Raw genomic sequence first — 20391 nt, 5'->3', positions numbered from 1 at the left:
ATCAACAAGACCCTTCATGGCATCAGAAGATGAAGGATGCAGTGATCCATCTCCTAGCTGTGGAACAATGGAATCAATTTGGTGGAGGGACAGATATTTTGGAAAAGGCACAAGATTCTTTGTGGTACAAAGAGAAACAGTGACATGCAGACCACTTTAAATCTCAGGTCTCTCAATGAGTCCATAAGGAGAGTAATCTAGGTGGAAATACTGAAATCAGTTATACATTATTTTCCCAAAACTTCAGAATATGAAAATAAACCTCCTGGAGAGATACTGGAGATACTTCAGCTTCTGCTATAAGAAGTATTTTCAATAGAGTACTTCCTTTTGGTTTGTAACTTCTACATGGGTATTCATAAATACCATATCATCCCTCCCTTCAAGTGAAAGGGATATCCTTGTCTGGACTGTCTTCTCATCATGTTACACAGAACCCAGACGCCATCACTAAAAGCCTTCAGAAACATTACTTTGTGCGAACAAGTGGAAGGGCCAATTATGGCCTTTACAAAACTCTAGTATCTAAGTTATTGTCCAAAACAATAGTTATTTCAAAAGAGAGAGGGAGGAAGATAGTGTCTGATTTGCAAACTTGAGCACACCCTCTCCTCAGAGAAAATCTCTGAATTGGCTCCTGAGCTAGTTGGTCTCATATGTATACCCAGCACAATTCTTGTTTCACTTCCAGTGAGCAACTGCAGCAAATCAGTATACATAGATCTTGGTTTGGTTCAGTTCAGTACTAGCATCTCTTGGTGAATTCATTCTTACTATTACTTAACAGCTGTGTGGTATTAGGTCCAGAGAAACATAGAAGCAAAGTATAGATACCAGACTCCATGTTGGGGGAACATATCTGGACACTTATTTGACTTGGAGGGTTGGGATGTGGCTCAAGGAGGTGACATGGAGTATAACTTATCTCATGCTATGGACCATCAAGTACCATCTCCATTTTCAGCTGGTGATTCTTCAGAAACATAGCGTGTACTTGCCTGCTAAGAAGGCAGAAAACCTTCAGGACTGCTGAGAGAAGTAGTCTAGTTCATATCCTATGCAGAAGCTGTTGCTCTACTCCTCAAGATTCTACACCAAGAAGGAAAGTCATGGTCGATTGGCTCAGGAAGACAAGCTTAGAACCTTTCGGTGCGCAGGTTGGAAGCCTACTGATGAACCTATTTGCATGCTAAAACCAAAAAAGGTACTACATGAAGAAGAGACACTCAAAAGCAGAGGCTATAGTTCCCTTATCTCAGAGGAGTGAAGTTCTAGAACAGGCTTCAAGACTGAGATTGTTAAGTGTATGGAGGCAGTGGTATGATGAGACTGCCTACAATAGCATGTAGCTGATCTGCGACTGCTAGCAGCAAATATCTCCAGTGGCTGGTGATGGGGCACTAGCTGGTGTTGGAGAAAAACAGAGTTCTCCCTCTCAGGTTGGGTGCAGCAAGTCAGATACTTTATTTTCTCTAGCAATTGCGTGGCGGGAGAGAGCAGAACAAGTCTCTCTCCAGGTAAACAATTACAGCAAGCATTTATACCTTTTGTTACATACAATAATGGGCGACAGCTGCTTTTTGTTTATACATATGTCCTCCTGATATCTTATTTTCCTCAACAATTTAGACTATAGTCTTCATTCCATACTTATCTAACACAAGGTCACAACAACTTCTCATACAGTTCTTTCCCACTCGCCTCACACAATCCTCGCTTCTACAAATCTCGCGTTATTAGGGTTACAGTTAGCCTGACTCTTGCTCACACAAGGGGACTGTTTGAATATGAAATCCCCTTCAAATCCCTGTCAGTTCTTTCTCTACTTCCACACTGGGGAGGGCTCTGAGTTACTACAGATAATTCTTTCCCAGGTGTCTGGATGGTGGGTCTTGCCCACATGCTCAGGATCTAACTGATCACCATATTTGGGGTTGGGAAGGAATTTCCCCCCAGTCAGATTGGCAGAGATCCCTTCGGGTTTTTGCCTTCCTCTGCGGCATGGGGGCACAGGTCACTTGCAGGTTTAAACTAGTGTAAATGGTGGATTCTCTGTAACTTGAGGTCTTTAAATCATGATTTGAGCACTTCAGTAACTCAGCCAGAGACTATGGGTCTATTACAGAAGTGGATGGGTGAGGTTCAGTGACCTGTAACGTGCAGGAGACCAGACTAGATAAATGATCATGATGGTCCCTTCTGACCGTAAAGTCTATGATCTATGAGTCTATGCCATCCCCACTCTACCCCCCCTACTGAGAGTAATGATTTTAAAGAAGTTTGTGAAGGAACAGATCTTGGCGATCATAATCACCTTCCCATTAACCTTCAGGTCTTGGTTCACAGACCTGATTTAGATGTAACTAGAATCTCCTCTCAGATTCCTAACACAGACAAAGCATAGTGCAACAGGGACCTATCCTGAACCAATATCCAGCATATTATAACCCATCGTCTGGGAAGCTGAGAGAAAAGAATTACAGTCACTCATTCTAAGAAGGTGAATAAACACTCTCCTAGCCACTTGGAGGAAATTCTCAAATGATGTCTATGTCTCACTTGAGGTTTTGATGTTGGTGTTATAAGGGGTATACATCAGAGCATAGTCAGCTGAAGCAAAGAATGTTCTGGTGTTGTTACAAGATGGCCTGACCATGGGGTTCAAGGCCAACACGTTTTGGAAAGACAGGTCACTGACTGCAAGAATGTTGCACTGTAATAAACCCATTAGAATCTCTCATCACCGTCACATAACAGATCTCTGAGGACCATTACTCTTATCAGTCCTCTGGCAATATGCAGATTCTGGTCTTGATTTGTGGGCTACAAGTCCTAATAAAACCACTTTTCAGCTTCACAGTTGGTAGGTCTCTTCCTCTTCTCAATGAAAGTATTTTGCCTACTGCATTGCCACCTTCTTGTCCAAGGGGGTTTTGGAGCTTGGCATGCTCTCAATGAAACCCCAGTTACATGTTCTGCCAAAGGCAGTAGTCCTGTGAACTAACCAGGCATCCTTCCCCAAGACCACACCAATCTTTTGCATGTAATAGGAAGTGGTATTGTTGCCTTTCTGATTGAATACAAACATCCCGAGGAAGTAGAAATGCATAAGTTAGATGTGAACAGAGCCTACAGAGGAATATATATAGCAAAGGCATTCAAAGCATCAGGTACAGCTCCTCTCATTGCACTCTGAAAAAAGCAGCAATTTTGTGGGCAAAGAGATTACACATCTTATGAGAAGGAGAGTCCATAAGGCTACTGCAGGGTCATCTGTTCACAGTTGTTCCAACACTCTAGGGCTGACATCTTCACCCATGCTGATGCAGTGTTTGGTAGAAGGGTGTTACTGAATGGGATGCTCCACCAATCTTGGAAGTTTCTTCTCAGTTCTGTATGGGTAAATTGAATCCTCCCTTCCTTACTACGGATGATTTGCTGCTTTCTGCGTCCCGTTGTGAAGAGTGTCTGACATGGAGGGGAGTGAGAAAGGGAAAATTCTGCCTTACCTGTGAATTTTTGTCCTAGGACCCTTTATGGGAAATAGTCTGACCCTCACTCAGAGGATTGTACTATGTCCAGGGTTGCACCCTCCTCCCCTCTGGCTATTGCTCACTTGTTAAGTAGTTTGAAAGGAAAGGGGGTTCCTCCACCAAATCCCTCAATTTCATGTCAAGGCTGACATGTTGAGCCAAATAATAATTTTAAACTTTTACATAATTTAGTATTTGGAAGTTATGAGTCTGGAGAGTTCTTCCTGAGGGCTGGTCTTAAGCCTAAACTCAGAGCAAGGTCTGTCCTGCCTCTGGTTTCCATTGAGACTGGGAACAGTGTGCAATCTATCTGACATGGAGCGTCCTAGAATGAAAATTCAGAGGTAAGACAGAATTTTCCCGTTTGCGTGCTGAGATCACCCTGTGACACTCCCCAGGGGTGCCCAGGGTTTTGAGGCACCTTAGCATGAGGGCATCTTGTCTGTGCCTGCTGGGGCTAGGGTGACCAGATGTCCCGATTTTATAGGGACAGTCCTGATTTTGGGGTCTTTTTCTTATATCGGCTCCTATTACTCCCCACCCCCTGTCCTGATTTTTCACACTTGCTGTCTGGTCACCCTAGCTGTGGCTCAGCTCCCTGAAACCACCAGCCTCTGGTGGCTTCTGCAGTGCTCTCTCTCTCGCTTTCTCTGGACAGGTTAGTGAAAGGCACACATCAACTCCCGAGCCCTCCGAGCATTCCTGGTAGTGTCCAGCCTCTTGTCCACTGGACACTCACAGTATTACCTGGCCCACTGTTCGCAAAGGAACAGTATGCAGCAGCTCATAAGATTCAACTCAACCACTTTGTTTAACACCACAGCACTTTGACATATTCAGTATGAAAACAAGGATAAGTTTATTGTCAAAGAACAAAGATTCAAGTGGTAGCAAGTAAGAACATTGGAAAGAAACAGTTACATATAAAACAAAATCATAACATGCTTCCTGGAGACGAACCTTAACTAACAGGTTTACCTCCTGTCTAAAGAAGCTATCTCACCCGCAGTTACTATCCAACATTTTCATCCAAGCTTATTTGAAGCCCCTCTTTCATTAAGAGAACGTGCTATCTGTTTATTTCCTAGATGAAGGATTATAGGGTCTTTTTTTGTACTTTAGAGTCCCACAACCTTTGATGTGCACTTCAAGATAGGGTTCTGTTCCCAGCTGTTTGCTTCTTCTTGTTGCTTGTCTTTCTTTGAAGTTCTTACAATCTTCCATTAGCATTCTGTTCAGACTGGTGGAAGGGGACCCATTCTGAACTATATAATACTTAATTTACATGTAAACAGCTACCTAGATAAACTTTGCTTGTCTGACAGCAAACTTGTTTTTCACCTTTGCTGGTGGCCAGTCCCTAGACACAGAGTTTAAGAACATAATTTTCTGAGTGTGTAGATGATTTCTTACACAACATCCGCACATGCATTTTGCAATTATATTGATGATCAGTGTGACACTGACTTTTATTTGAGATGTCACATGACACACTTTGGTGAACTAGAATGTACATGCCAGACCCAAGAGATCCCTCTAACCCTTGTGCACCCTCTTGCTAGTTGGCATTAAGAGGTTGGTGGGTCACACACACTTAATGCAGTAACTCCTGAGACATGCCCATTTTCCACCTAAGACCACCCTCCTTTTTTTTTAAACTTTGTGCTCTGAAGACCAAGGGAGTAGGTCTATCAGGACTTTAATCTTCTATGCAGTTTGGAGAGGACTAGGTGTATGGGATGAAATTTACCCTTGTGAAATGGACCAGCACAAGACCTATGAACCACTTAATTACTCAAAATAGCACTAAAGTGGGACTTAAGTGCTGCATAGGCCTTTTGCTGTCCCATTGCACAGTGATGTATTACACCCTTACTGATGTATAGATTCATAGATTTTTAAGGCCAAAAGGGACCATTATGACCATCAAGTCGTACCTTCCACACAAGACATGGAATTTCACCCATTAAGTTCTGCATCAAGTCCATAACGTCTGGTTGAGGTGGAGCATACCTTTTAGAAAGCCATCCAGTCTTGTGCATATGTGTAATCTCCTCTCACATATGCACTGGAGTACAATCACCTTATGCAATGTAGAAGCACTTGAAGATCCAGGCCTGCATGTGTACCATAATAAGATAAATAACACACCAATTTTACAGAACTGTGAGATGAAAACATTTCCAGTATTTTATCTGTAAATTCTTCCCCCCCACCCCAGAGCTGGCCTGAAAAAGGCAGCTTTTGCTGAACCCTTACTATTTTTTTCCGTTGCTTTATAGATGCTTGAATAAATAATGATATAGAAATTAAGCTGGTGTGTCAGAGACTGTTATTTGTAACTTGATGATTAATGTGTTCCTCAGTAAAAACAAAAAATTCAACAACAAAATCATACCCTTCTGAAACCTCTTGTCACTCTTCTCATATTTGTTCCAAAAGCCAGCAGGCATGATTCTTGCTGGCAGCTTGTCAACATTCTCAAACTGATGACTGCCCACTATGTAAGGCCCCTGTGGAATTCACAGTTGGCTCTCCATTTGCAATCTGCACAGCTTGCTGCCAGGAAACCTGACAATGATATGCGAGTTTGCAAGACCCAATAGTAATATAAAATATTACTTGGGGCTGGTCCTGCTTTGCGCAGGGGGTCGGACTAGATGACCTCCTGAGGTCTCTTCCAACCCTAATCTTCTATGATTCTATTATAATGTAGGCAAAACAAAGTAGTGCATCTGTGGGCAATGGCTTTCACAGTACTTGATGGATAGATGAACTATAGCAAATCACTTGGGTTGCTTGTGATTCCCTTTTTCTTTTTTCAAGGTTGCGTATGGGGATGTTTTTTCATTGCCTGCAATGAAGACTGTTCCTATAGAACTAAATAAAACTGCAGTTGGAAAATCGGTTGGAGGGAGCAAACGGGGAGGGAATCTCAGTGCAGATTTTATGTTGGCAGAGTGAGCTGCAGTGCCCATTACAAATTCCATGGATCCCCAAAGGTCAGGTCCATCCACATCAGCAGAAGCTCCCCTGCATTTCCCCTGTCTTCCTAGTAGTACACTTACCATACTGCTGTACTACCAAGGATTCCTCCTGGCCGTGACTGCCCATGACCACTTCTTAAATTTCATTCCCCAACAGAGATGGGGTTCAGTAGGAAAGTTAATACACTCCCAAGCTGCATTTCCCTTTCCAGCTAATCTCTGTGGGATCAGGGTGGGGATGATGTGTGTCCATACAGTCCAGCTTCCACCCTATATTCACTCCCTGCCCAGAAGGCAAAGTGCCATCTGCAGGGTGTAGAGAGTGAGGGGGTTGCTGCTACAGAAGTGACTCCTGCACCTCCCACCCCCTCAATGTGAAAGTGGGGAGAGCCATGTATGGATCATGGGGGCACAGTCTGGCCATAGACATTAAGTTGACAAGCTCTGTCAGGTTATGAACACCACCACTCTAAAAAAGGCGGAATTATGCTGCTAGAAACTTACATTTTCTCTGTTTTGAAATAGTGAAACATGCAATTAGATAACATGTAAACTTGGCATATCCAAGCTTAGGATTTTATTATTGTTCAAAGGGAGCTGGCCTGATTCTGCCCTTAGATACATATGCATGCATTGACTTCAGTGCAAGCTGCATGTGTGTATGGAAAGTAGTGTTTTCAGCCTGGGGACAAGTCTCTGGGGGTGGGAGGGCACTAGACTAGTCCATGAAAAGTGAAGCAGTGGAAGTGTGGAAAGCTGCATGAAGTTGGATCCACTCTGATTGCTCTCTGCAAACATGCTGCTGTGGGTAAAGTGGTGGGCAGCTTCCTGAAATCTACCTACCCTTTCTGCTCTGCAGCAGCCTCAAATACACCTGCTCATAACAGCAACTCATCCAGGAAGGCGCTCATCAGCACAAGCATTTGTGTCCACCTTCATGATATACAGCATGGCTGCAAGATCCCATGCCCCAGCCCCACAGAACCACCGATGAATGGCCTTTGCCCTGAGCAGCAAGTATCCACAGTGAGCTACTATGAGAGTGTAGCCAAAAAGGAGAGGAGGAAAAAAACAGAGAGAATGGACAGAAAATAGGAGAGACAGCAACTATGCCTGAGCATGAAGTGAGGGGCTACCAGGTGAGGAGTGCCCATCCACCAACCAATCAAAACAGGGCATCAAAAAAAAAGAATCATAAAAGCTGGAAACCACTGATTTAAGTTACAACTGGGATCGTTGTGTTATGTTCAATAGCTCAATGAATGTTTCTGTGAAATGTTGCTTGGAATATCTAAATGTACTATAACAATGGGTAGCTAAACAACCATACAGTGCAAGGATGTAATGCCATCTATGTTCTCTGGTGAAATGATAAACTGAGAGCAGAGCTCCGCTGATTTGTCTGTCATTAGAAGTCCAAGCTAGAATTTTAGATTAGGCTGTTATATGTTCATTGTAGATTTGCAATAGGAGAGACAATGTTTCTGTTTAAAAAAAAAAAAAAGTAACATTTCATGTTACCAAAACTGTATAACTAGCACAGCAAAGGTGATTGGACTAAATGATGTCATGTAAATCATACAATTTACTCGTTGTTTTCTTTGTAACAATTTTCACAGAGACATGTTCTTTGATGCAAATTGGTTTTTCATAATACTCCATGGTTATCGCAAAAATAAAAACGGTATTTGTAGAAAAGTCTAGATATAGTAAGGTGCTATACTGGGTTGAGATCAAACATGCTGTAAATGATAGCGTCTATAGGGAACCAGAGCATTCCATTTGCTGTGACTTTAGTATTTGAATCAACTCTCTGAAAAATAAACCTGGTATTTAACAAGTTCCTTTTCTTAAAGTGTTGGAAGCATTACCGATTTCATTATTCACACAGATATCAAATAAAAAGAATTATCCAGGATTTCCAAAAAAGCATTTGCATTCATTGTTTTTCTGTTGTAAGGGGACATGTTGTTCGTCAGAAAAAGGCTATTACTGGCCACAGCTCCAGAATTAAGGCTGAGTTGAGTTTTGTACTTAAAGCAGCTTTTAAAATAAGACTCCAAGGTCAGAGCCTAAATAAGGACTCATAGTACTCTGAAATAAAATGCTTTTGTCTTTTCATCTTTTCAGCTGCCTGTGAAGGGAACAGTTAGGGCCAGAGTATCCGAATCCATTCCAATATGAGGCGTAGAGCTGTTGTAGAGTATTGGTTACTAGTGCTGCAGAACATTGTTTTAAATTTTTTTTATTTTTTCCATTTTGTCACAGGATCAAAAAACTTCTGAAGATGAAGAGACTGATAATGAAGAAGAAGAAGAAGAAGAAATAACAGACAAAGAAGAGGAGGAGGAAGAGGAGGGAGGCAGCAATGATGATGGGAAAGTGCATGAAAAAGAGGAACATGACAGTAAAACACCTGAGGGAGAAAGAAGCAATAACACCACTTCAGAAACTCCAGAGGTGAAGCACTTCTTTTAAATTGTTGTACGGTGAAGGAATTAACTGTATAATTCCTTATAACATGCATGCTGTTAAATTCCTGCGCTCAGCATTGAAAACTTACCCCCTATGTTTGAGTCCAAATTCGTTTTTCATTCGTATGTGGTTTTAATAGCAATAGGGGTGCAGTTATAATTCAGTTATTTTATTTTGTAGCCAAAAGAAATATTCTGGAATGCTTTGTCTAAATAAACATATTTCCTATTTTTTTAAGATTAGCTACTTAGATGAACAGGCATGTTATTTTTTTTATCTTATTTCATCTTTTACCAATTAAGTAAGACCTACAATGGTACTATATTTTTTCTGGAATTATACTAATATAATAATGCATTATTTAAAAAAAAAAATACAATGAATTTCACACGCTGCAGTTAAATATAGTTTTTTAAAGGCTTTGAAAGTACAGTATACAGATTTAATTATTTTATGTATTATTTATAGGAAGAGAAGACCCCTCAAGAAGAGAAAATACTTCAGCAAGGTACAAAAACCTTCCATTCAGAATCTAACCATTACAGCTCTTCTAAATACAAACTACACATTTTACCTGGCAACATTTATATATGTATCTAGGTTATATAAATGTTAAATGATGCAGACACTTTGTAAGACATACAAAGCAATGCTGTAAAGCCAGCAACACAGCAAAGTTACCAGTTTTATTTGCCTCCAAGAAAGAAATCTTTTTTTCCCCAAGATATTTTCGGGTGTGTAGTAGGGGAAGCTTATCATGGTGGCATGCTCCTTGCAGGAATATTCTGTATTTTTTTACATGCTTGTTGCCACAGGCAGACCATTAAAGGAGAAATCATTGAAGTTCTAGCTCACAGGTGGCAAACTGATTGTAGTGGCCGGTATCTGTGCTGACTGTTTGGCACAGGAAACTTATTGCCATGTGTTTCCTTGCCTCACCTTGTGGGGAATCTGTGTCAGACAGACAGATATCTTCTCTTCACCCCCTTAGCTGACTGTATACTTTTGAGGGGAGGGAGCACTAGAGAGCTTCGCACCCTGCCTTCTTTAGGTTTCCTTCTAGTAACTAGTATGCATGAAACTGTATGGGGAATACTCAGAAACAAAAGAAGAAATGAAATCTGTATGGTTATGAAAACTGTAGGGTCTGATTAGCTGCCTGCCTTCATTACCACACTAGGGAAAAAGACAGGCTGCCAGTCATGGATTAATTAAAATGTTATTTCAAAATTCTTGAAAAGATTATGGGTAACATTTTCAAAAGCACCTGAATGACCTAGGAACCTAAGTTCCACTTTTAAGAGTAAAATTTTTCAAAAGCCCCTGTATGCTTTTGCACTCATAAGTCTAGCATACCATCAGTTTCCTTATCTGAGGGGAGTTATTCCACTCCTACTGTCTGCTGAAATAGTAACTAAACTCTGCCAATTTTAAATCTGCAAGAGAGACATTATTGAAGCCAAATCTATTAGTTGTGCAGTGTCCTGAGCCAACTACAGGGAACTGATTGCAGAGATAGCAGTTAGGACTGGGGGGTTGCTGCATTGTTGTAATTGTTCAGCTGGAAAAAAGCAACAGCGGGAAAATTACAGTTCCAGTCGACATTTTGCCCATCTCTGGGAATTCTGGGAAATTCCACTTGCAGTGGTGCCCACCTCCACTTTACAATAGTAGTGAAGAGAGAGTCCATGAGTATAATGTGACAGGTTCCCCGAGGTACAACCTGGAAGTGGGGTACCGCTGAGCTCTCTGTCTTACCAACGTGGGCTCCCTCTCACACTGTGATTATGTGACAAGCTGCAAACCTCTCCAGGTCCTGCACTCACACAAACATTCACAGGCAGGGACACATACAGGTGAGTTACATGAATGCTTTCACCAGCCACTCACAATAGAGAGGCTCCAGCCAATTCCCCCCAGCTCCTCAGCTTAGGACCCCAGAGTTGTACCGTCTTGCTCTGGTCAGAAGCCTGACCAGTGTAAGTTTATTACCCAGTCCCTCAATGTGGAGAGGACAACACACCTGTTCCTGAGCAAATTTCCCTTTACGCTTCAAACAACACACTGTTTAGGTAAAAACTATCAAACAGATTTATTAACCACAGAAAGATAGATTTTAAGTGATTATAAGTAATACCGTACAGATCAAAGTTGGTTATCTAAGAAATAAAACAAATTTGCAATCTGAGTTCTATTAACTAGACACGATTTCCAGCAGTGTCTCACCCTGATAGTACAAGCAGTTTACAGATCTTCCATACATAGGTTGAAACGCCTTTCCAGCCTGGGACAACCCTCCCCCATTCAAAGTCTTTTTCCTCCCGACCTCCTTCCAGGTGTTGAGTTGTGGGGGAATGAAGCCAAATGATGATGTCGCTTCCCCCTTTTATAGCTTCTTCCAGCTTACTGGAAAGATCCTTTGCTGTGATGGGAGTCAAACAGACTCCATTGTGTATATGCCATCTCAGTGAGGTTCCATTGTATCGTTCCTGGGGTAATCCTTAAAAGTACATGTATTCCCCTTAATGGACCATCAACACCATCTGGCTTCTTCATTGTTGTACCTGAAAGGCTGCTTGTGGGTGTTCCCAACCTCACAACATATTTTAGTAGCACATACATAGTAAACTTCATAACTTCACATACAATGATAGCACAAACAATGCAACAGGATATTAATGCTCAGCAGATCAGGACTTTTAAAATGATACCCCACAAGGCATACTTTGTGTAAAACACCTCATAATTCTATCACCATGGTAGATAGGGGGTGCTAGGGTGTTGCTTTGGGGTACAGATGTCCCAGGCTCAAAGTAACCCTGTCCTTCCCTATTTATACACAGTGGACAAGGATAAAATAAAATATCAACTAAAGCACGATACCTTGTGTGGAGGGATCCTTATTTCCTGATTGCTTAGCATCATCTTTGAATCATCAGGCTCCCCTTCCAGCTAGTTCTCAGGCTCCAGGGCACACTCCTTTAAGTTCTTGGTGCGTGTGCTGTTCTCACCTTCCTGGCAGACATTAATAAACCAAGAAACTGACTTAATTGGTATACCTAATGAGGTGAAATCCTAGCCCCATTGAAGTCAATGGCAAAACTCCCATTGACTTCAGTGGGGCCAGGATTTCACCCTACGTCTTCAGGAAAGGGGCAGACAATGCTGCAGCATTCCAGGTGCACTTTTCCTGCACCTTATTGTAACCAGACCACCCACCCCTTCATCACCAGCCCCTAGCATTGCATGGCATTGAGCAAAAAGGCCAATTCATAAGCCTTTTCACCACTTGGATGTAGCCCACTGTAAGTAGGAATCTATTTTCCTACCATCACCACTGAAAGGGATAATCATCTCAGATGAAATTTGGAATTGTTGGATAGTATGCAGCAACGTTGATATAGTGAGCCTAAAGCTTTCTTACAGGTTTGAGAACGTCAGGGAAGATTATGCTGTCCTTCGGAAAGATACGGGAATGTCCATGTTGGAATGCAAAAAGGCGAGCCTTTTTTTTTTTTTTTTTCAACTTCTGGAATAAAAAATGATTACTGCCTTGATGGAAATCAGTGATGCATCATAAAGTAACACATCACTCCATCTAATTACAAAGAAGCTGGGGCATCTCTGTCCAATATTGTGGACAATAGGTAGCCCAGAACAGATCTTTAAATATTTTCCCAACCCCCAATAAATCTGGGGTTCTTTGATTCTAGCAGGAGGATTTATATCATTAAGGCTGGCATTAGAGGGTAATTTGGACATATGAAAATCGAGATGAATTCTATCCCTTTCTGCATTGTTGCTACAGAACAAAGACTCTTGCTGAAATACAACTCTTGCACCAGGAGTCACTCTCTGCTGGTTAGGATATGTTTTCTAAATTCATGTGCAGTACACTCTGTCTTCTGTTAACCATACGCAGTTGTAGGTGGATTAGTCAAAATATTTTACATATTTGCCAATGCCCTCAGTATTAATTCTGCTTTTGAAAATCAAACATCTGGGGTATGGTAAACAGATATAAATAGAAATGAGAAAAATTAAAACAGAATTGTTCAGGTTTGGCTGGGCATCAAGTTGAACTGAATATTTTATTCTGTCTGTTCCATTTTAGATGCAGAACTAATTTGTGTGTCTGAGTGTTAAAAATAATTAAAAGCACAGATCTCTTTTTGCAGCTGTGAAAAAAAGATTAATATAATGTTTTGTGTTGTTTTAGAGAGAGAAAATACCCCCGACACTCATCCTGAGAACAGTTCTTCAAGGGCAATTTCGGAAAGTGGTGATGATAGAATATCTGGAGGAATACTTGGAAGGACTAAAAAGGTAAACCACCTGAGTTTTCAGTTCTGTGTAATATGACTAATAATAAAATAATAATAACAGTGGTGAGCAGTTACTGAAATTTTTGATCCTTGTCCACACAAGTGAGCCCCATCTTCATAGCTGACTGAAAAGCCCCAGTGAACATCCCTTTGTATGTGCCGGCTACTGTTGAAGAGTATACATTATTGTGGATCATTCTTGGAATTGCAGAGGGCCTGAGAACCTTACTCACATTCAACAGTAACTTATTGCATGAGTGATTCCATTGACTCCAATATGCAGATAGAGAGGATAAGACATCATGTGAAAGCATTATGAGCCACAGCACCATAATGGAAGCAAGGCAAGAGGTTGAGACAGGGGAAATATCCAAACTTGGACTACTGATGGCAGGCTTATCTCTTAAGTATCCTACATTTGCTGTACATCTCACTTGTTTAGATATTTACTTTTCTGTGTCATACCATCTTGTAATATTTCTATATGTCCCATAGTGTGGCAGTGGTTTATGCTGCTTTTACACCAGGTTTTCCCTCTTCCTTTGGTTATTCCCTACTGTGACCATATTTTTAGTAGAGCAAGGAGTGAACCAGAGGCTAATCAGAGGAAGAATGGACCTGATGGCATGTGAACAGCCTTAGGAATACTCAGGTGGAGGTGGGGGTTCAGCACAGTACGACTGGTGAAGAACTTCTGGGTACGTCTACATGTGAGCCTCCCAACCCGGGTTCAATAGATTCGGACTTGCAGGGCTCGTGCTACTGCGCTAAAAATAGCTGTGTAGACTGTGCTTGAAGTTGCAGCTTAGGCTGGATCTTGAGCTCTGAAGCCTAGGGAGGGGCCCATGCTCCAACCCAAGGCATAACTTCAAAGGGCTGTCTACACAGCTGTATTTAGTGCAGTAGCATAAGCCAGAGTGTCTGGACCCCAGCCTGGGACTCTGACTGCCACGGGCTGTGTAGACACACTCTGTAGGGGAAAGGACAAGCAAAGGGAAAAGAGCTAAGAGACCAAAGAAGGAAGACAAACATGGTTTGAAGGGTGCAGAGAGAATACTGTCCCCTATTTCAAGGGCCTGTGTCCTATTTGCAGTGTTGGAAATGTAAAGAAGTCTGAGAAGACGTAGCCAACACATTTGACATACAGTACCTATTGCTATGGAAACACCCAGGTGAAATCCTGACCCCACTGAACTCAAATGATGGAAAAACACCCATTGACTTAAATGGAGCTAGGATTTTATGCCCCATGTTCAAAAATCTCCTCCAAAGCAGAAGACTGTAGAAAATAAGATAATATTATAACCCAGAAATCATACCATAAAAAAATGGTATAAAGAAGCATTCTGTTAAAATTTTATTTGAATAAATGTTGCTTTGCTCCAAGCAACCAACCAAGTCTCACCTCCCTCCCCGACCCCCGGAGGTTTGACTTTTTGGGTATACGTCAGATACTGTGGGGGAGAAGTATTGTTGAAGTTGAAAACAATTCTGTGCCAGTAAAAGAAGGTTAAGTGGTTTTTATTACTGGAATCTCTTTGTCAGACACCTTAGTGTAAAAATACTTATAGATACAACGTACTGTATGTTTTAAAAGAAGTTTTCTATGGCTATGTTGTTCTCTGATTGAAGCTTAAAATAGGCTATTCTCTAAACTAGTATGAATGCAGATAATATGAATAACAGCAGAATAGAACACTGTCAAAAGATAAGTATTGCCTACTTGAAAAGTAAACCTCTTTACTCCAACCCCAGATTTTTAAATAACTATCTGTCTTTTCCAAAGTATTTTATACAGTTCCCAAAGAACATGCATATGAACTCTGAACCTTCTGACACACACAACTCTCCATATCCTGGCAAAAAAACAAAAGGAAGTAGTGTTGTTTCATCAATTTCAACAGCTAGTTTAAATCAGATACAGGATTGCTTTCTTGTATAACTGACAGTGAATAAATTAGAGAACTTGTCTAGGATTTTTAGATTAACATTTTTTTAAAAGTGCAAATGACGAGCCTGATCCTGCAAACTCTTACTTACATGATTACTCATATTGACTTGAATGAGACTGTTCTTTGAATAATTAAGAGCTAATCTTTTTCAGGGTGTGCGGGGTCTATCACAGATTTAGGATCTGATTCAACTCACGTTAAAGTCATTGGAAGTCTTTCTGATGACTTCAGTGAAAGTTGGATCAGGCCCATAATTCTTATCTGATCTTATACAACGTACTTCAAGAAGGAAATAATTCTCCACTATGAGTTTTACTGAGATGAAAACATACGGAGTGGATATCCATGGAGTTCTTTATAGAGGGGACTACCTTACATGGAGCCTTGTAGGGTTGGAACTCATTTAAATACACGCTTAATTTTAAGCACATGAGTAGTCCCATTAACTTCAAAGTCTGTTGTCATTGACTTCATTAGGACTACACACATACTTAAAATTAAGCATATAACTAAATGGTTTGCCTTTGTTCATAACATATGTTTGCAGGATCTGGTTTTAAATTCTTAATAGGGCTTTATTCTTAATAAAAAAATTAATCACAATTAATCATGCTGTTTTAAACAATAACAGAATACCATTTATTTAAATATTTTTGGATGTTTCCTACATTTTCAAATATATTGATTTCAATTACAACACAGAATGCAAAGTGTACAGTGCTCACTTTATATTTATTTTTATTACCAATATTTGCACGGTAAAAAACAAAAGAAATAGTATTTTTCAATTCACCTAATACAAGTACTGTAGTGAAATCTCTTTATCATGAAAGTTGAACTTACAAGTATAGAATTATGTACAAAATATAACTGGATTCAAAAATAAAACAATGTAAAACTTTAGAGCCTACAAGTCCACTCAGTCCTACTTCTTGTTCAGCCAGTCGCTTAGACAAACAAGTTTGTTTACATTTTCAGGAGATAATGCTCCTTGTTTACAATGTCACCTGAAAGTGAGAACAAGTGTTCGCACGGCAGTGTTATAGCCGGTGTTGCAAAATATTTACGTGCCAGATGCGCTAAAGTTTCATATGTTCCTCATGCTTCAACCACTATTCCAGAGCACTTGCATCCACGCTGATGACACGTTCTGCTCGATAATGATCCAAAGCAGTGTGGACCGACGCATGTTCATTTTCATCATCTGAGTCAGACACCACCAGCAGAAAGTTCCTTTTCTTTTTTGATGGTTTGGGTTCTGTAGTTTCTGTATCAGAGTGTTGCTCTTTTAAGACTTCTGAAAGCATGCTCCACACCTCATCCCTCTCAGATTCTTAAATCTTGGGTCGAGTGCTGTAGCTATCTTTAGAAATCTCAGATTGGTACCTTCTTTGCGTGTTGTCAAATTTGCAATGAAAGTGTTCTTAAAACGAACAGCATGTGCTGGGTCATCATCTGAGACTGCTATAACATGAAATATATGGCAGAATGAGGGTAAAACACAGAGCAGGAGACATACAATTCTCCCTCAAGGAGTTCAGTCACAAATTTAATTAAGGCATTATTTTTTTAACGAGCATCGTCAGCATGGAAGCATGTCCTCTGGAATGGTGGCTGAAGTGTGAAGGGGCATACGAATGTTAGCGTTTCTGGCACGTAAATACCTTGCAATGCCAGCTACAAAAGTGTCATGCGAACGAACGCCTGTTCTCACTTTCGGGTGATGTAAATTAGAAGCGGGCAGCATTATCTCCCGTAAAGGTAAACAAACTCGTTTGTCTTAGCAATTGACTGAACAAGAAGTAGGACTGAGTGGATTGTAGGATCTAAAGTTTTACATGGTTTTGTTCTTGAGTGCAGTTATGTAACAAAAAAAATCTCTCTATATATGTTGCACTTTCACCATGAAGAGATTGCGTTACAGTTCTTGTATGCGGTGAATTGAAAAATACTATTTCTTTTGTTTATCATTTTTACAGAGCAAATATTTTTAATCAAAAAATAATAATATAAAGTGAGCACTGTACACTGAGCACTTTTTATTCTGTGTTCTAATTGAAATCAATATATTTGAAAATGTAGAAAAACATCCAAAAATATTTAATACATTTCAATTGTTTAACAGTGCGATTAAAATTGTGATTGATAGCAATTTTTTTAACCGCGATTAATTTTTTGAGCCCTAATTCTTAAAACTGAAAAAATATTACAAATTTAATTTATTTTTCATCATTTATCCTGTTTGTTTACTTCTTGCAATTTTCTGAGTTTGGTCTGTGTAAACAAACTTGTGTTATTCATCAGTGTAAGCTCAGTTTCACTTTCTGGTTCTTACACACTTGGGCAATATGGCAATATTTGGGTTACAAATACTGCAAAGGAATGTTATCCATTTAACATTTTTAAAAGATCATGGAAACATTTATGTTTATATTATGTGTTGTAAAGGTGTGTTTTTTATTGTTATTTTACCAAACATAACTGTGTGGCCTAAGTTCATTTGAGAGTACAACTTTTAACTTGTGTGCAGGCTTTTTTGTACATATTGAAAATCACTATTAATTGTCTAGGGGGGTAATATATCATCTTTTATTTTAGTTTTCTCTGTTTAAGCGAAAGTCGTTGACAAGTCAGAAAAATGTACATAACAATAATGAAGGTAAATCTGAAAAGCCACTCCAAAGTGAAAAGGATAAAGGAAAGGAAGCAGATTTATCTGGTGATGACAGGAAAGACGAAAACCAAAATCACACGAGGGAGAATCCTAAGGAAACCGCAACTACCAGTAACCAGGGCAGAAAGACCAAGTCCTCTACTTGTGTAATACTGTAATGCTGTCAGAATATATATTTGAAAGGCTGCAAGCACATGTTGCAATTTATACTTGAAAACAATTATGACTTCTTATTGTTACTGATGACAGATTTTAAAAAAATAAGTAAGTTGTTTGCCTTGGTTTTGGACTTGAAGACCATGGTTTTGGTATTTATTTCTTTTGATAATTTTAGTAATTGAAACTGATGAGCTTATCAGAATGTTACTGAAGTGTTGTGGCCTTAACTGTTCAGTGTTGTAATAATAAAAATATATTTTTGTATGTGAAAAGTTGGATTCAGGCATTTTAATAATTTTTGCTAAATAATTGTATCCTATGCTTGAATCTACACGGTACCACTTACAGTCTGATATGGTGCAAAGCTGTAAATAGCTACTGTAGTGTATTATTTGGTTCAACAACATAGCTAGGAATATTTAGAAATGAACATTATGAAGGGTATTGAGCCACTTAGAAATCATCTGTCTTGTTCCATTTTGAAATAGAAAAATAGCAATAAAACTCAACAGTATTTAAAAAGATAGGCTCTGATTCAGCAAGGTACTGTAAGCATGTGTCTAGCTTTATGAATATGTATAGTTCCAGTGAAGTCAATGAGATGCCTAACTGCAAGTAATGTGTAATGTGCCTATGTACCTGGCCAAATCAGGGCCTTGCAGAAACACCACTCATTTCTGAGAGATGCTGAGTGCCTTCAACTCTTGTTGAAATCAGTGAGAGTTGTTGAGGGAATTCGCCTGAACATAGAATCAAGCCAACAGCAGGGCAGAATGAAATCAATTGTCAATATTGCCATTTTACCATTTCACTGGGAACCTATTCCTGCATCCTTGAGCACTCAAATCTTCACTGTACTTTAGTGGAGGTTTTGTTAGCATACAAACTACAGTATCTGAGACCCTTAATTATGATTACATATGGTGGACATCTTGAAGTAAGCAAAACTTTATATTTAGTAAAGTAAATAAATTGATCATATAGACAAGGCTACTAAGATATTCATCCTTATAGATCCGCTGATGCCTTGTCGAAAAACTTTGAAAAGCATTCTGTAGTATTAAGAAATCATTTGAGTTTATGTATAATTTTCTGTATTTTTCTTCCTTTTCATTTTATGAAGGACATTTTCAGGAAAACATTTTCATCATTAACAGTTCATGTGTTGCAGCTGCCTGCTTTCCACCTGGAGTTAATATCCTCTGTTTGGGACATCTGAATGAATTACTATGGGAAATATTGATGTTGCAAACAGATCATTATGGGCTAAATCCCTCTTGTTTTTCTCAGGCAAGTACTTTCAGTAGCTTCAATGGCTCTGCTCTAAGGGAGGAGAAGGGATTTAGCCCTCTCTCAGGTGGGGATTATGCAGAAGGAGCAAGTGAATGCTTCAGCCAATTTCCAGACCCTCAGTGGGATGCAAATGTTTTTTTCTTTCAGAATTTGTCATTTTTATTTGTTGTTTACATTTCTTATATTTAACACACAGTTCTAATTACCAAATTCATAAAAAGACAAGATTCCTTAAAATTCAGCTGCAAATAAATAAGAAATAAGAATGTAGTTTATTAATAAATGTAAAAACACATCCTGTCCTGTGATTAATCTGATCCCAGGATTGTGTTTTCGTATTCAAAAGTCATTAGTTATTAAACAAAGATAAATATGTAACGTACAACATATAATATAAAACCAGAATTGTAGCCAAATTGAATCCTTTTCAAAATATTTCATAAGAGACAAGCTGATCTTTAAAAAACAACTAGGAAAAAGTTATTTAATTTCACTGACTTGTGCACACTTTTGAATCTGCCTTTGGCCCAACTTCACCTCTGATTTATCTATTTTTCCTAGTTTCAGGGCTCCTTAGGCTTTATATAATCCTGTCACAAGTGACTAGAGCTGTTCTTAACCTAGAAATTGGTCCAACTGAATGCTTCGTCCGTATAAGTATGGCAATTACCCAAATACTTTAATGGAGCCTCCTCTGGACTGCAGTAAGTAGCATCATATTAAAAGCCTGCATTCTGTGTCATCCTTTTCCAGAGTTAATTAAGATCCTGTCCTTTTGTTCTGCTATTTTTCCATGTGACAGCTTTGAGTTCTACAGATGTACATTAAATATGTTGTTTTCTTTCTAGCAAAATACATGGTGTTTACTGTTTTCCTCTTTTTCTCAGTGGACATTTGACTTCTGTTCTGCTTGGATAGGAAAAAATCTGAATAGGAAAAAATCTTGGAAGAGGAGTGATAAACTAAATGGTTTCCTTCAGTGAGTTGAAATTA

The 20391-nt window shown here is 39.6% G+C and overlaps 1 protein-coding gene across 1 annotated transcript in view; it reads left to right on the top strand.

Moving 5' to 3' along the window:
• LOC113406333 (X-linked retinitis pigmentosa GTPase regulator-like) overlaps positions 1-18182 on the top strand; it is a 96489-nt gene extending 78307 nt beyond the window's left edge. The window contains exons 14-17 of the mRNA XM_026650546.1: positions 8789-8980; positions 9464-9503; positions 13215-13321; positions 17871-18182. Of these exons, the coding sequence (XP_026506331.1) occupies positions 8789-8980; positions 9464-9503; positions 13215-13321; positions 17871-18104 (573 nt within the window). The 3' untranslated portion in view covers positions 18105-18182. The remainder of the gene's footprint in view (positions 1-8788; positions 8981-9463; positions 9504-13214; positions 13322-17870) is intronic.
• Positions 18183-20391: the final 2209 nt, after the last annotated feature.

This window comes from Terrapene carolina, unplaced genomic scaffold, assembly GCF_002925995.2.
Source record: "Terrapene carolina triunguis isolate 2854851 unplaced genomic scaffold, T_m_triunguis-2.0 Scaffold26, whole genome shotgun sequence".
In the NCBI taxonomy this organism is placed as follows: Eukaryota; Metazoa; Chordata; order Testudines; family Emydidae; genus Terrapene; species Terrapene triunguis.
The sequence above is the reverse complement of the archived record's forward strand: the minus strand, read 5'-3'. Positions and strand labels throughout refer to the sequence as shown.